Source organism: Bufo gargarizans, chromosome 7 (assembly GCF_014858855.1).
Source record: "Bufo gargarizans isolate SCDJY-AF-19 chromosome 7, ASM1485885v1, whole genome shotgun sequence".
Lineage (NCBI taxonomy): Eukaryota > Metazoa > Chordata > Amphibia > Anura > Bufonidae > Bufo > Bufo gargarizans.
This window is the reverse complement of record NC_058086.1, coordinates 113,909,236-113,925,546: the sequence shown is the minus strand read 5'-3', so window position 1 is coordinate 113,925,546 and position 16,311 is coordinate 113,909,236. Positions and strand designations below refer to the sequence as shown.

The 16,311-nt window shown below is 42.4% G+C and overlaps 1 protein-coding gene across 2 annotated transcripts in view; it reads left to right on the top strand.

Moving 5' to 3' along the window:
- Positions 1-16,311, top strand: part of ODR4 (odr-4 GPCR localization factor homolog) — a 117,041-nt gene that overhangs the window by 85,615 nt on the left and 15,115 nt on the right. For both annotated transcript variants that reach the window (XM_044301046.1, XM_044301047.1), the window contains exon 13: positions 12,411-12,518. In XM_044301046.1, the coding sequence (XP_044156981.1) occupies positions 12,411-12,518 (108 nt within the window). The remainder of the gene's footprint in view (positions 1-12,410; positions 12,519-16,311) is intronic.

The following is a 16,311-nucleotide window of genomic DNA, read 5'->3' as shown; positions in this document are numbered from 1 at the left end:
ACAATCTGTGGCCCATACGACTCCTGCATTGCCCTTTCCTGGCTCTAATGTGCTAGGCAATCATGTGGCCCCTCTTCATGCGGAGTGATGGTACCATCCCCAGACGCTGTATTTATCACTCTGTTCTGATTCTAGCATGCATCTGGCACCCCATTACCGTCGTCCTCGGCTGTGTACTTGTACTATCTCAAGGAGCTGTATCCGACAAACCATCCTGGTGGTAGTATGTAACTGGTAACCATATGTTCCCCCCTTCTTGGGCGGAGTACAGTTGCAATTGTTAGATCCAGTATATGGCCGGCCTGTTCAGATCTGACACCTGGTGCAGGCCCTCTGAGTGCACCAAGTCTTCTGATTGCCCCTGTACTAGGCATGATTTTTACTTACTGCTTGACACACTATTTAACAAGACTTTTGAGTCCTGTTATGCACCAGACAACCACACCCCCTTCTCCATGGGCAGGTTGTTGACTATCATGCTAGGTTTGTTCTTTGTTACCCCTATTAAGTACTACTGTATTCTGCGTTGCCGCGTTACCCCATTTCATGGATGGCATACTGGCGTTGTTGTTACTGCCTCCACTGCTGTAGGTCAGCTTTAAAGGAAATCTGTCACCAGGATAATCGCTATTGAAGTAAAGCCATGGCCTAATAGCACTTAGTACCTTATTTCCAGATGTGCTTTTGTTCCAGCAATAGATGTTTTTTATCCTCTGAAAATCCAGTTTATTTGGTATGCAATGAGCCAGTAAGGCGCCCAGAGGGGCGTCATTCTTGCAGGAAGGAGCCCAGGCACGCCTCCTGCCACAATGTGTCCACCCACCCCTCCTACATCACATTCAAGCCATAACTCTGCCCCCCTTTTCCCTGCTCCCAGCATGTGGGCGTGCTTGGGCACTAGCAGGAGGCGTGCCTGGGCTCCTTCCTGCAAGAGTGACTCCCCTCTGGGCACCTTACTGGCTAATTTGCATACCAAATAAAATGGATTTTCAGAAGATAGAAAACATCTATTGCTGAAATAAGGTACTAAGTGCTAATTCTATGACGGAATGCCTTTAGAGGCATTCCGTTATTCATTCCGTCATAATAGAAGTCTATGGGCTGCATAACTGAACCGTCCCATTTCCGTTATGCAGGGGAGTCCTCTCCTGCATAACGGAAACGGGACAGATCAGTTATGCAGCCCATAGACTTCTATTATGTCGAAATGAATAACGGAATGCCTATAAAGGCATTCCGTCATAGAATTGCGTTATGGTAACATAGTACATAAGCCCAAAAAAAGACATTTGTCCATCCAGTTCGGCCTGTTATCCTGCAAGTTGATCCAGAGGAAGGCAAAAAAAAAAAACTGTGAGGTAGAAGCCAATTTTCCCCACTTTAGGGAAATAAAGAATTCCTTCCCGACTCCAATCAGGCAATCAGAATAACTCCCTGGATCAACTATCCCTCTCTAGTAGCTATAGCCTGTAATATTATTACACTCCTGAAATACATCCAGGCCCCTCTTGAACTCTTTTATTGTACTCACCATCACCACCTCCTCAGGCAGAGAGTTCCATAGTCTCACTGCTCTTACCATAAAGAATCCTCTTCTATGTTTGTGTCCAAACCTTCTTTCCTCCAGTCGCAGAGGATGTCCCCTCGTCACAGTCCCGGGGATAAATAGATGATGGGAAAGATCTCTCTACTGACCCCTGATATATTTATACATAGTAATTAGATCTCCCCTCAGTCGTCTTTTTTCTAAAGTGAATAACCCTAATTTTGATAATCTTTCAGGGTACTGTAGTCCACCATTCCAGTTATTACTTTAGTTGCTCTCCTCTGGACCTTCTCCAGCTCTGCTATGTCTGCCTTGTTTACAGGAGCCCAGAACTGTACACAGTACTCCATGTGTGGTCTGACTAGCGATTTGTAAAGTGGTAGGACTATGTTCTTATCACGGGCATCTATGCCCCTTCTGATGCAACCCATTATCTTATTGGCCTTGGCAGCAGCTGCCTGACACTGGTTTTTGCAGCTTAGTTTGCTGTTTATTAAAATTCTTAGATCCTTTTCCATGTCAGTGTTACCGAGTGTTTTACCATTTACTATGGACGGGTGACTTGCATTATTCCTTCCCATGTGCATAACTTTACATTTGTCAGTGTTAAACCTCATCTGCCACTTCTCTGCCCAAGCCTCCAATCTATCCAGATCCCTCTGTAGTAGTATACTGTCCTCATCAGTGTAAATTACTTTACACAGTTTAGTGTCATCTGCGAAAATTGATATTTTACTATGCAAGCCTTCTACAAGATCATTAATAAATATATTGAAGAGAATAGGGCCCAATACTGACCCCTGAGGTACCCCACTAGTGACAGTGACCCAATCTGAGTATTTACCATTAATAACCACCCTCTGTTTTCTATCACTGAGCCAGTTACTTACCCACTTACAGACGTTTTCTCCCAGTTCGAGCATTCTCATTTGATATACTAACCTTTTATGTGGTACAGTGTCAAATGCTTTGGAGAAGTCCAGATATACGACATCCATTGATTCACCGCTGTCAAGTCTAGAACTTACCTCCTCATAGAAACTGATTAAATTAGTCTGACATGACCGATCCCTCACGAAGCCATGCTGATATGGCGTTATTTGCTTATTTCCGTTGAGATACTTTAAGATAGCATCTCTCAGAAAACCTTCAAACAGTTTACCCACAACGAATGTTAAACTTACCGGCCTATAGTTTCCAGGCTCTGTTTTTGGACCCTTTTTGAATATTGGCACCACATTTGCCATGCGCCAATCCTGTGGGATATTCCCTGTCAGTATAGAGTCCGCAAATATCAGAAATAAGGGTCTGGCTATGACATTATCTAATTCCCTTTGAATACGGGGGTGTATGCCATCCGGTCCTGGCGATTTGACTATTTTAATATTTTTAAGTCGCCTATGTACTTCTTCCTGGGTCAGACACTTTTAATGGGGAATTTATTTTTACATTCTGCATGTCATCTGACAGTTTATTTTCCTCAGTGAATACATTAGAGAAAAAAATATTTAACAGCTTTGCTTTCTCCTCGTCGCTCTCTGCGACTTCCCCCTCATTACTCTTTAAAGGGCCAACACCTTCAGATTTATACTTTTTAACATTTATATAATTGAAGAACATTTTAGGGTTAGTTTTACTCTCTTTGGCAATTAATCTCTCGGTCTCTAGTTTGGCCGCTTTTATTTGTTTTTTACATGTTCTATTTTTTTCCTTATAGTTTTTCAGTGCTTCCGTGCTACCCTCCTGTTTTAGTGATTTATATGCTTTCTTTATGTCATTTATTGCTTTCTTTACAGTTCTATTTATCCACATTGGTTTCTTTTTGTTCCTTAACCTTTTATTCCCATACGGTATGTACCTTTCACAATCAGATTTTAGGATGTTTTTAAAGATATCCTTTAAATATAATTATAACATTTTTTGGCTGTATTTTTATTTTTAAGGACTTTGTCCCAGTTAGTTAGGTCTATGGCCTCTCTTAGTTGGCTAAATTTAGCTTTTTTGAAGTTTGGTATTTTTGTTCCTCCCTGTAGAAACGCTCTTTTGAATGATAATTGGAAGCTTATTACTTTATGGTCACTATTTCCCAGGTGTCCCCCAACCTGCACGTCTGTTGTTCTGTCAGGCCTATTGGTTAATACTAAGTCCAGTATCTCCGTCCCTCTAGTCGGGTCCTGAACCAGTTGGGAGAGGTAATTGTCTTTGGTTATTGCCAAGATCCTGTTTCCTTTATGAGATATACAAGTTTCAGTTTCCCAGTCTATATCTGGGTAGATGAAGTCCCCCCATAATAACCACCTCATTATGATTCGCCGCCTCTTCTATCTCGTTTAGCAGTAGATTTTCTGTGGACTCTGGTATATTAGGTGGTTTATAGTAAACTCCTATTAGTAATTTATTATAGTTTTTAGCTCCATGTATCTCTACCCACAGTGACTCCACATGTTCATGTCCCTCACTTATATCTGTGGGCTTTAGAAAGGACTTTACATAAAGGCATACCCCTCACCCTCTCCGGTTTTGACGATCCTTTCTAAACAGACTGTAACCTTGTACATTAACTGCCCAGTCATAGCTATCATCCAGCCATGTCTCAGTTATTCCCACTATGTCATAGTTCTTCTCACACATCACTATTTTCCAGCTCCCCAGTTTTATTAGTCAGGCTTCTGACATTAGTATACATACATTTGAGAGGTTTATGTATATTTTTTACCCTACACCTTTCCTTCTGAACTGTTCTAGTCCCTCCTTCCATTCCTCCCCCAGTCCCACTACCTTGCCCCCGGTCTCTATCGGCACTATCTTCCCCTCCTATAGTGTGATTTCCCTCCCCCCCAGTCCCTAGTTTAAACACTCCTCCAACCTTCTAGCCATCTTCTCCCCCCAACACAGCTGCCCCTTCCCCATTGAGGTGCAGCCCGTCCCTACGATAGAGCCTGTAGCCGATAGAGAAGTCGGCCCAGTTCTCCAGGAACCCAAACCCCTCCTTCCTACACCAGTTCTTGAGCCACTTGTTATTCTCCCTAATCTCCCACTGCCTTTCTTGTGTGGCCGATGGTACAGGTAGTATTTTGGAAAATACTACCTTTGAGGTCCTTGCCCTAAGCTTTTGACCTAAATCCCTGAAATCATTTTTAAGGACTCTCCACCTACCTCTAACTTTGTCATTGGTTCCAATATATACCATGACCTCTGGATCTTCTCCAGCCCCTCCCAGTAATCTGTCAACCCGATCCGCGATGTGTCGATTTCTAGCGCCAGGAAGACAGCACACTGTTCGGCGATCGCAGTCTTTGTGACAGATGGCCTATCTGTTCCCCTAATAATGGAGTCTCCCACTACCAGCACCTGTCTGGCCAGCCCTGCTCTCCTGGTTCCCTGCTTACTGGAGCTGACATTCCCCTGACTGGTAGAGGAAGTGTCCGGCTGCAGCACTGCCGTCCCTGGACTGACATCCTCTTCATCTTCCAACCGTGCAAACTTGTTGTGGTGTGTCAGATCAGGGCTAGCCTCCCTGGCACTCTTCCCTCTACCCCGCTTTCTAACTGTTACCCAGCTAGCTACCTCACTTTCCTCAGCCTCCTCTCTGTCCCCCTCCCCCTCATCTACCCCAAAGAGTGCTTGCTCGGTGACAAGCAAACTCTTTTGCAAATTGCAATGTTGCAACTTGCCCGTTTAGAGACTCGATTTGCGATTCCAAACAGGTAATTTGCTCACATCTTGAACAAAGATATACACCCTGGAACTGCAGTTCCAGGATTGCATACATCATGCAAGATGTGCACTGGACTGCGTTGTCAATTGTGCAACACATACTAAATGGGGATTACAACAGTAAAAAAGTAAAACAGTAAATATGATAATTTGCTGTAGTAGAAGGACTACCTAGAATTAAGCCAACAACACACAAGGAAATTATATCCAACCTTAGTTTCCAACTCCTTTTCTTACACTTCTTTTAAGGTAACAGAATCCATAACGCAATTCTGCTTTTACCACCAAACGAAGCGTGAACAAATTTTATAACATGAAATTTTAGTAGGCGGAGATTTCAGTCACTAAGTTATGGTAGGCGGAGTCTGCCCTTGTTCTGCTGTAGCGCTAGCCAATCGCAGCGCAGAGCTCACAGCCTGGGAGGTTATTTTCTCCCAGGCTGTGAGCTCTGCAATGCGATTGGCCAGCGCTACAGAAGAACAAGGGCAGACTCCGCCTACCATAACTTTGTGACCGGAGATACCGGAGGGCATAGCAGGAGAACGGAGCGGCGCCCAGGGATAATAGTAAGTGCAGTGAGATCCCCGGGCGCCGCTCTCCATGTCTGTATTCTTAGTTCACAATGTCAGGATCGGTGAAAGTTCCTATTTAAATTTAGAAATAAAAAGTTAACAGCCCAACCAATATGGTACGTGCTCTGTTGGCCATACAGCTTACATAGCAGAAGCACAGTAACCTTGTTGGACAAGTCACAACAGGTATCTTCAACAATAGCAAGTCCAGCACCCCACTGTTGATAAAACCCAACAATCTTTATTCCATATAATTCAAAATGTTGGTGGGACCCAAAACCCGCCAGCCGTATAAACTGTCCTGCCAACAACATTTTTAACAGTATGGAATAAAGTTTGTTGGATTTTTTAAACAGTGTAGTGCTGGACCCCCTATTGTTGAAGATCTTAAAGGTATCCCCTATCCAAGTACAGGAGCGCTGTACTTGAATGTTTCCAACAGCCCCACAGAAATTAAATGGAGCGGCGGGGCGCATGCTCGGCTTTCCGCAATATCAGGACGGAAACATGGGACCCCTGTTCTCGGGATGTGTGGGATCCCAGCAGTCGGGCACCCTCCAGTCAGTTAGTTAACCCTTATCCTTAGTAGCTTGTATGCCTGAACCAACAGAGGTGTTGTATAATGTTTTATCTTAATTTTTATGTGATCATGCAGCTGTCAATTGTATGTGGTGTGAAGTGGTGGCTCATTAATATAAGACCCTGTATCATCCACTATATAAACACATTTAAAGGGGTGATCAATAGCTGATCTGTGAGGATCCAACACCCAGCACCCCCAACGATTAGCTGTTTGACAAGGAAGTGGCGCTCCATGCGAGCACCGCTTCCTTGTCTTTACACCACGTGTTGTCTCCTGTGGGGCTGTGGCGTAGTATAATTACACTTGACTGCTGCTAGTAGTGGTTAAAATGAGTTATCCCATGATTAATGTAAAAAATGAAAATCATACGTGATCTAGTACATGAGAATCTATTTCTAACAAAGCTAGAACCAGCCGTGTATCTCACATGGATCCAGAGCTCTCTCCATTCATTTCTGCTAGATCAAGGTGGGGGGGGGGGGGGGGGGGTCTGCTGCAGCTGTCTACCTGTCACAGCTCAGGAAGCAGTTGAAGGATGGAACTGAGCATGTGTGTCCACCTGAGTGAGGTGGACAGATTAATAACAAAACAGCAAGTGGCCCTATACAAACAGATTTTATTGTATAATTCCGTGGCTATACTACATTTTGAATTGCATGGAATTACAAAAGTATTCAAATCTAGGTGCTGGCTTGAAAACTGCAGAATATTTTTTGTGGGATATCCCCTTTAAAATCATCATGCTGAATGCCTTACGTCTTCCTCTTCTATTTTTAGATTTTTATAAAATCGACACTGCAAATGTTGTAAGAAGGGAAAGTTGCTGACTAATAATGAATTTGCTCTGCACATACATGGGCTGTAAGCCCACATCCTGTGGAGAGCGTGCATTAATTAGAAAGGTATCCAGACTGTAACTGGCTTATGCGTGATATGTCAAATCGGCCTGATGTAAGCATTAGCATTGCATAATGCAGCTGTCAGACTTTGTCCAGATACAATTTACGTCTAAATGTAAACTTTGAGTTTAATGTGGAATTGTTTTCTACAAGTCTATTTCAGATCCGCTTTATTCTTATTCAAAATGAAAAGTCCGTTCTGGATAAGTAGAAACGTGTTCAGTGACCTTCCTTCAGTTTCTTATTTTGTGTCTGTTTTTTGTTACGTGTAATGGTCCCAATATGGTTTAGGCTTTTGAGAATAACTTTCTATATAAAGCTGTATTGTTATTGTTTTGTAAGTAGTGCAGACATTGTCAGGATTGTAAAGTGCTTACTTTAAAAGGGGTTATTTCCGGGATTTTAATATTGATGACCTTGTCCTCAGAAAGGTCATCAATATCAGATCTGTGGGGGTCTGACACCCATCACCTCCGCCGATCAGCTGGTTGAAGAGAACGCTGCACTCCGTGCCAGGACTGCCTTTCCTTTCATTGTTTACCTTCTAGCCGTCGACAGCGCAGCGGTGAGCGGGTGTAATTACAATCCGTCTCATTCACTTCTATGGGACAGCTCGTTCCTATTCATGTGTATACTACAGAGCCATCCCATAGAAGTGAATGGGACAGCTTGTAATTACCCCTGCCCACCGCTGCGCTGTCGATGGCGAGTAGGTAATGTGAGGTGTTTGCTCTTCTCCGGGGGTCAGTCACACCGATACGACTTCAGGACACCAGGTTTCAGGTCCAAACGGTGCATTTATTGTGATACACAAGCAAAATGACAAAAATAATAAACACACTCCCATCCAGGCTCTAACTAAACATAATATTCCTGACTCACCTAAGTCCCTGTTCACACCCTGTGAACACCTGCGGCTTTCTCAGCCAATGTCCCACAGCCCACTGTCTCCAGTCCAGTGTCTCTTGGGGAATAGTGGTTTCTCAGCCCTCCTGGCTTGGACCACACAGAGCCTTCAGGCCTCTGTCCACAGGCAACACACTGAACAAAGTTCAGGCTATCGCCTAGCCTCGTGGCCCCTCAGCCCACCCGCCTGAGACCACTCACACAGAGTCTCACCAGGACTCTGCTTCACCAAACACTCCAGAGTGAGCCACACCCAAGATCCAGTAGCAGTATTAAATAGGATCCCTGGACATAAGCATGCCCTAAGTCCCGGACTGGAGCATGGGAACAGGCACCCACCTAACACATTGCCTGTTCCCAGTAAAAGCCCGCCCTGAAATAGCTGAACCAGCTACACTATATGGTGTCCCCCAACTACTTTAGTGGACACCTGAACTAGGGCTTTTACTCCACCAAGGCCGTGTCCCTTGGTGACATGCTCCCGGTGCACACAACATCCCTTTTATCCTGCTTCCCTGTGACTTTACTGTACACCTCAATGTTCATATTGCCGCAGTAAACAATGTAGTGAAGGAAGCACTCACATGAAGCGCTGCCTTCTCTACAAACAGCCCATTGGCAGGGGTGTTGGACTCCCGCTGATCTGATATTGATGACCTATCCTGAATATGTCATCAATATTAAAATCCCAGAAAACCCCTTTAAGTATTTGAATAGGGGCTTTCACGACTCTAGCTCACATTGTGCGCTCCCCATCTCAATCCAATTATGGATCAAAGCCTCTCTAGTCACTTAGCATAGGGGGAACAAGTACAGCATTTTAAAGGGAGTTTCTTAAAGAGGACCTTTCACTGGTCCTAACATTCTGGTAGTGTAGGGCTTTATTAGGAGATGTCAGGGCGCATTTTATTTATCAGCCTGGCTGTGCACCCCGTTCCCCCACTTTTACCACCCTGTACGCTAATTAGCAGCAGCAGTACAGGGAGGAGGAAATGGCTGGGATTCTCAATGGTATGCGTCCCTCCTCAGGTCCAGTGTTGTGAGGTGGATAACCCCTTTAAATGTTTAGGCAGCATGATTCATAATTTGCTCTAAAATCTAAGAAAGAAGAAAAAAATTCATCCTGGTGCAGATAACGCAAGCATTCCAAGTAAGGAAACCTCAATTAACAAAAACTGGAGGTTACACTTCCTGAAGATCTCATGAGAGGCCCTGTTCAGGTTTATGACACTATTACTCTTCAGGCACGCACGCCATGAGCACTAGTCATGTGATTAGTGAGCGTGGGAAGCGACGTGTTGCATAATTTCACTGACTTTGCTCTTTAAAATGATGTCATCTGCAAACAATTGCACAATACTGTTCATTTTTCATCTTTCATATTATTACTCGCTGCAATAATGAACTGCTTTGAAAATGTTTGATCTTTATTGCCTAAGGAAGGCTTTAAACAAAGACAAGGATATGTGGGCGATGTTTGGTTCTGTAGCTAAGCCCAATTCAGTTTCCTAGAATTAAAACAGGATTTTAATTTGGCAGACTACAGTACTTGCATAGGGCTGTTGCATGACATCCTGCTGTTCATTTAGTAGCATTTTATTACTGAAGATTCTGGAGACTTGAATTTAGCTGCATACTAGTCCACTGCCTTGAAGTAACCTTGGATTCTGCCCTGTCCTTCAAACCTCACTTCTAAGCCTTTTAAAAAATATCTCCCGCATCCGCCCATTTCTCAACCAGGAGTCTGCAAAAATGCTTGTACATGCCCTCATCATCTCCTGCCTAGACTATTGTAACATCCTCCTATGGTGGCCGGTCATCTAGCACCCCTCCAATCTATCCTCAACTCTGCTGCCCTATTAATCCACCTCTCAACCCGGTTACTCCTCTGCCAATCCCTTCACTAGCTGCCCATTGCCAAGTGAATTTAGTTTAAAATACTAACAAATACATATAAGGCTGTCCACAACCTGTCCCCTCCATACATATATGAGCTATTTTCCTGATACATCCCCACACGTAATTTCCGATCCTCACAAGACTTCCTTCTCTTATCACCTGTTTCTAAAATTGCCTCTAAGATTTCTCCCGTGCATCCTCCATACTCTGGAACTCTCTACCCCAACATATCAGACTCTCACCTACAATGTAATCCTTCAAAAGAAACCTGAAAACCCACCTCTTCAGACAAGTCTACAACCAGTGACCCTGCTATTCTGCCATGACCAGCTTTACCCTCGTCTACTGTTCCTCCATACCTTGTAAGCCCTTGTGGGCAGGGCCCTCTCTCCTTCTGTACCAGTTTGTAACTCGTCTTGTTCATGCGTATTGAAATTGTCTGTATTATGTATGTATACCCCTTATTATATGTACAGCACCATGGAATGAATGTTGCTTTAATAATAAATAATAATACTTCTGGCTGCTGTTGGCTCAGAGCTGATATCTACTTTATTGAGAGCCTGCTCTCTGAACCCCCCCCCCCCCCCCCCTCCTCTTCTCAGTGTTACAGATGTAGGCTGTACTGGAAAGGGAGACAAGTGCCCAAGTTTGGAGGTTAAGGGGAAAGGAATACACATGGTTTATTGGGCTATCAAGAGATGAGAACCCATGGCAGAACCTGCAAGATGAAGGGTGAGAAATAAAGGGTTCAAAGGAAAGGAGATCACACAGAACTGTATTAGGAAAGGAATTCAGTACATGAATGAAGCTGGCCTGAGAACTAGTGAAGACTGCAGCATCCTGTACACACAGATCTCACATCCACCATTATTTTAAAAAGTTGTATTATAATTTTTAAGATTTTGCATCATAATTTTATTTAATACCTACTTTAGTCCTATTAAGGGACCTTTACTTAAACCCCATTTGTTTACGTCAGTAAAAAGGCATATTGGTGGTCACTAAGGGGTTTAAAACATTATTAAACTATAATGATACCTGTAAGATATTGTTTGCGAGCAAAGATTCTACGCTTAAAAGCTTACTTGAGCTTTAAAAAAAACCTGCGTAATGGCTGTGCTTCTTTGTGCAATCCTAACTGTGGCTGAATACCATATGTTTCGCCCTATAAGACGGAGGAAAATAAGAAAAATAATATTTTGAACCAAAATGTGTGCTTTTAGTGGGTTTTGAACTAATGGTGGTCGGTGGATGTAACTGTTATGGGGGCATCTGTGGATGGCACTGTTATGGGGGCATATGTGGATGGCACTGTTATGGGGGCATCTGTGGATGGCACTGTTATGGGGGATCATTATGGGGACATCTGTGGATTGCATTGTTATGGGGCATCTGTGCATGGCATGACACTGCTATAGGGGAATCTGTGGATGACACATATATAGCATCTTATCTAATGTGTCATCCACAGATCCCCCATAACAGTGTCCCTGTGTAGTAAATGGGGGCCGGCATCTGGTTTTGTAATGGCAGCGGGGCAAATCATCTGAAATCCAGTGCATGTACTACTTACTACTAACTTCGTAGCAGCCAGGAGGCCGGGCGGGCGCTGGCAGCATGACTCACTACATCACACACCTGCGCCGCCTGCTTCATTCATAAAGTGGGCGGAGCAGGCGCGTGACGTATTGAGTTTTATGAAGTGAAATTGTGTTAAAGTACAGTGACTCTTTAATATAATAGATCTAAAATGCAGCTCTTATATTGCCACAATCATTTAAAGTTATTTGGTACACATACGTCCTTAGCAGGTTGAAAGGTGCGAGTGTCTAGTGAAAGCTACAGATAATATCAATGGGCTATGCTCAGGACCAAATTTTAAAGGTAATCTGTTACCAGTGACCTCTGTCTGATATTTAGCATAGACACACAAATCAAAATGCTGTTTTTCTTTTGTTTTTCCAAGGTTCCGTTCCTGAGTTATAATACTTTTTCTTAATTTGCAAATGAGGCATTTGATGCAAAGAAGACATCAAAATTGCTCTTGTTGCAACCAGGCTCCGCTCCTTTCTGTGCCCCTCCCTTGCAAAGCAGTGAGGTAGCGCCTGAGTGCAGAATGAAGCAGAGCTTGGGTATAAGAGCAGTTTAATCGAGCGAACCACAGCTATGTGTCTGTGCAAACAGGTGGATGGGGAGGTCACTGAAGAACACAATATACTGTAGAAGACCAATGTATTTTATATAGTGCTTTCAGTAAAATCATTATATATATTTTTTCATTAAAGGAAATGAGCATCGGCCTCATCATGATTCATATAAACCTGATAATCCATCAAATGAAGAAACACATACAGTACAAAGGGACATATCTGCAAAATTTCAACAGAATATAGGTATGTGCTATGTTCATATTTTTTTAATAACTTTTTTTTTCAAAAAGGTTCTACAGAATTGTTTGTGGGAAAATGTATGAATTTTGAGTTGATAAGAAATCTGTTTTTGCTGTAAAATACACTAAGGCTTCTTTCACAGGACCATTCATTTTTTCCGTTTTACGTATTTCTGTTTTTCCGTTCCGTTGAAAGATAGAACATGTCCTATTATTGGCCGCAAATCACGTTCCGTGGCTCCATTCAAGTCAGTGGGTCTGCAAAAAAAAAACGGAACACATATGAAAATGCATCCATATGTCTTCCATGTCGTTCTGTTTTTTGTGGAACCATTTATTGAAAATGTTATGCCCAGCCCAATTTTTTCTATGAAATTACTGTATACTGTATATGCCATACAGAAAAACGGAACGGAAACAAAACAGAACAACGGATCTGGAAAAAAGGCCCGCAAAACACAGAAAAAGTCATACATTTGTGTGAAAGAGGCCTTACAGAAATGTCACAAGGATTGATCATATGTATTTGAAATGGATCGCTAGCTAAAATTAAAAATGCTAATCCCAATCTTCCATTCCCATCTACACAAAGTGATTCTAAAAAGGGAATGGAAAATTCTGCAATGTTTTTCTGATGAGTCTACTTGTTCCAGTACAGCTTTGTCAGGATCAAGGTGGAAACCAATGAATTTGTTACTTAAAGGGAATGTGTCGCCGAAAACTTTCTGCAAGTTAATACCAGTTAGCGATACATATCCTTTTTTTAATTCTGTTTTCTGAACATGATAATGGGGCTGCCATATTGCCTGAGCTGTTTTTAAAGGGGTTGTGTCACTTCAGCAAATAGCATTTATTATGTAGAGAAAGGTAATATAAGCAAGTTACTAATGTATTGTTATTGTCCATATTGCATCCTTTGCTGGCTGGATTCGTTTTTCCATCACATTATACACTTCTCGTTTCAACCTAGCAATCCATTAGCGGTGGCCATGCTTGAAGAAAATTGCACAAGCCTTTGTGAGTTCCCCATAGAAACGAGCAGTGTATAATGTGATTGAAAAATGAATCTAGCAAACAAATGAGGCAATATGGACAATCACAATATATTAGTAAGTGCCTTGTATTAACTTTCTCTACACTATAAATGCCACCACTTGCTGAAGTGAGACAACCCCTTTAAGGGCATTTAAACATACAATTCTAACATTTTTGTCTCTATTCACCACCACAATGGATTTGAAATGAAGCAAACAAGATGTGCTTTAACTTCAGACTGTCAGCTGTACTTTGAGGGTATTTACATCCAAATCAGGTGAACGGTGTAGGAATTACAGCAGTTTTCATATGTGCCTCCCACTTGTTAAGTAGCCAAAAGTAATGGGACAATTGGCTTCTCAGCAGCTCCATGGCCAGGTGTGTGTTATTCCCTCATTATCCCAATTGCAATGAGCAGATAAAAGGTCCAGAGTTCATTTCAAGTGTGCTATTTGCATTTGGAATCTGTTGCTGTCAACTCTCAAGATGAAATACAAAGAGCTGTCACCATCAGTGAAGAAAGCCATCATTAGGCTGAAAAAACAAAGCAAACCCATCAGAGAGATAGCAAAAACATTAGGCGTGGCCAAAACTGTTTGGAGCATTCTTAAAAAGAAGTAACGCATTGGTGAACTCAGCAACACCAAAAGACCAGGAAGACCATGGAAAACAACTGTGGTGGATGACCGAATAATTCTTTCCCTGGTAAAGAAAACACCCTTCACAACAGTTGGCCAGATCAAGAACACTCTCCAGGAGGTAGGTGTATGTGTGTCAAAGTCAACATTCAAGAGAAGACTTCACCAGAGGAGAGCCTCAAAAGAGAAGACTTCACCATTGGAGAGCCTCAAAAAAAGGAAGGCCAGATTACAGTTTGCCAAACGATATCTAAAAAAGCCTTCACAGTTCTGGAACAACATCCTATGGACAGATGAGACCAAGATCAACTTGTACCAGAGTGATGGAAAGAGAAGAGTATGGAGAAGGAAAGGAACTGCTCATGATGCTAAGCATACCACCTCATCAGTGAAGCATGGTGGTGGTAGTGTCATGGCGTGGGCATGTATGGCTGCCAATGGAACTGGTTCTCTTGTATTTTTTGATGATGTGACTGCTGACAAAAGCAGCAGGATGAATTCTGAAGTGTTTCAGGCAATATTATCTGCTCATATTCAGCCAAATGCTTCAGAACTCATTGGACGGCACTTCACAGTGCAGATGGACAATGACCCAAAGCATACTGCAAAAGCAACCAAAGAGTAATTTAAGGGAAAGAAGTGGAATGTTATGCAACTGCCAAGTCAATCACCTGACCTGAATCCGATTGAGCATGTATTTCACTTGCTGAAGACAAAACTGAAGGGAAAATGCCCAAGAACAAGCAGGAACTGAAGACAGTTGCAGTAGAGGCCTGGCAGAGCATCACCAGGGATGAAACCCAGCGTGTGGTGATGTCTATGCGTTCCAGACTTCAAGCTGTAATTAACTGCAAAGGATTTGCAACCAAGTATTAAAAAGTGAAAGTTTGATTTATGATTATTATTCTGTCCCATTACTTTTGGTCCCTTAACAAGTGGGAGGCACATATGCAAACTGTTGTAATTCCTACACCGTTCACCTGATTTGGATGTAAATACCCTCAAATTAAAGCGGACAGTCTGCAGTTAAAGCACATCTTGTTCATTTTATTTCAAATCCATTGTGGTGGTGTATAGAGCCGAAATTTTTTTTATTCTGTCGATGTCCCAATATTTATAGATCTGACTGTATGCTATACAACAGCCACCATGGGTCATAGACACAGTGGATAGGAGGGGACCTCATTTATTGGGGGAGAGTTTTTTAGGCATGCTCTGTGACCTGTTTAGAGGTTAGAAGGGAGTAGAAAAGTTTTGACACCTATTGTGAATGGCAGATCCAGTGTTATCTTTATATATAGAGTAAGTCAAAAGTCACAGGACACACTTTTACTTCAGAAATGAAAGGGAAAATAAAATATCTGAATACCCCAGCAAGTAATGGTTGAGGGGGCCTGTCTTTTAGGCTATGTTCAAAACATGGCCACTATCTTAAAGTTGCCATATTGGATCCAGGGCAAATTTTTCCAATGAAAAGGGGGGTCATGTAGCATAGCACAGATGACAATATTTTTCTCAGAAATTGATTGTCACAATCAGATTTGCAATATCTCTTGTAGTTCAAAAGTTATCAACACAGAAGTTTCAAAAACTTCAAAGTTCTGTGTTCAGTACCAGGACAATACATTGAACACGTCAAATAGATGTGCATCACATGGAACGTTCCCGATTCTTGTTGCAACTTTCTGTGTTGATAACATTTGAATGACAAGAGATATTGCAAATCTGTTATCAGCTATTGATTTCTGAGAAAATTCTCATCTTTACATTACCCCCTTCCCATTGGAAAAATTTGCCCTTGATCCAATATGGTGGATTTCAAGATGGCGGCCATGTTCGCGAAATAGCCTGAAAGATAGGCCTCCTCACCCATTACTTGCTGGGGTATTCAGATATTTATACTTTTGACTCACCCTGTATAGGTGCTTTATTAGGCTTAGTGGCCTGGATTGTATAGTTTTTATATAGATATTGACATGGAAAACTAAAAATAACATTACCTAAAATTCTTTAAAAGTATGTTTAATGTGATTTAAACAATATGGGGCACATTTATTATGACCGGCTTTTTAGACGCTGGTCTTATTAAAGGCCCATAGCTGGTGCCGGCCTCTCCATAACTTC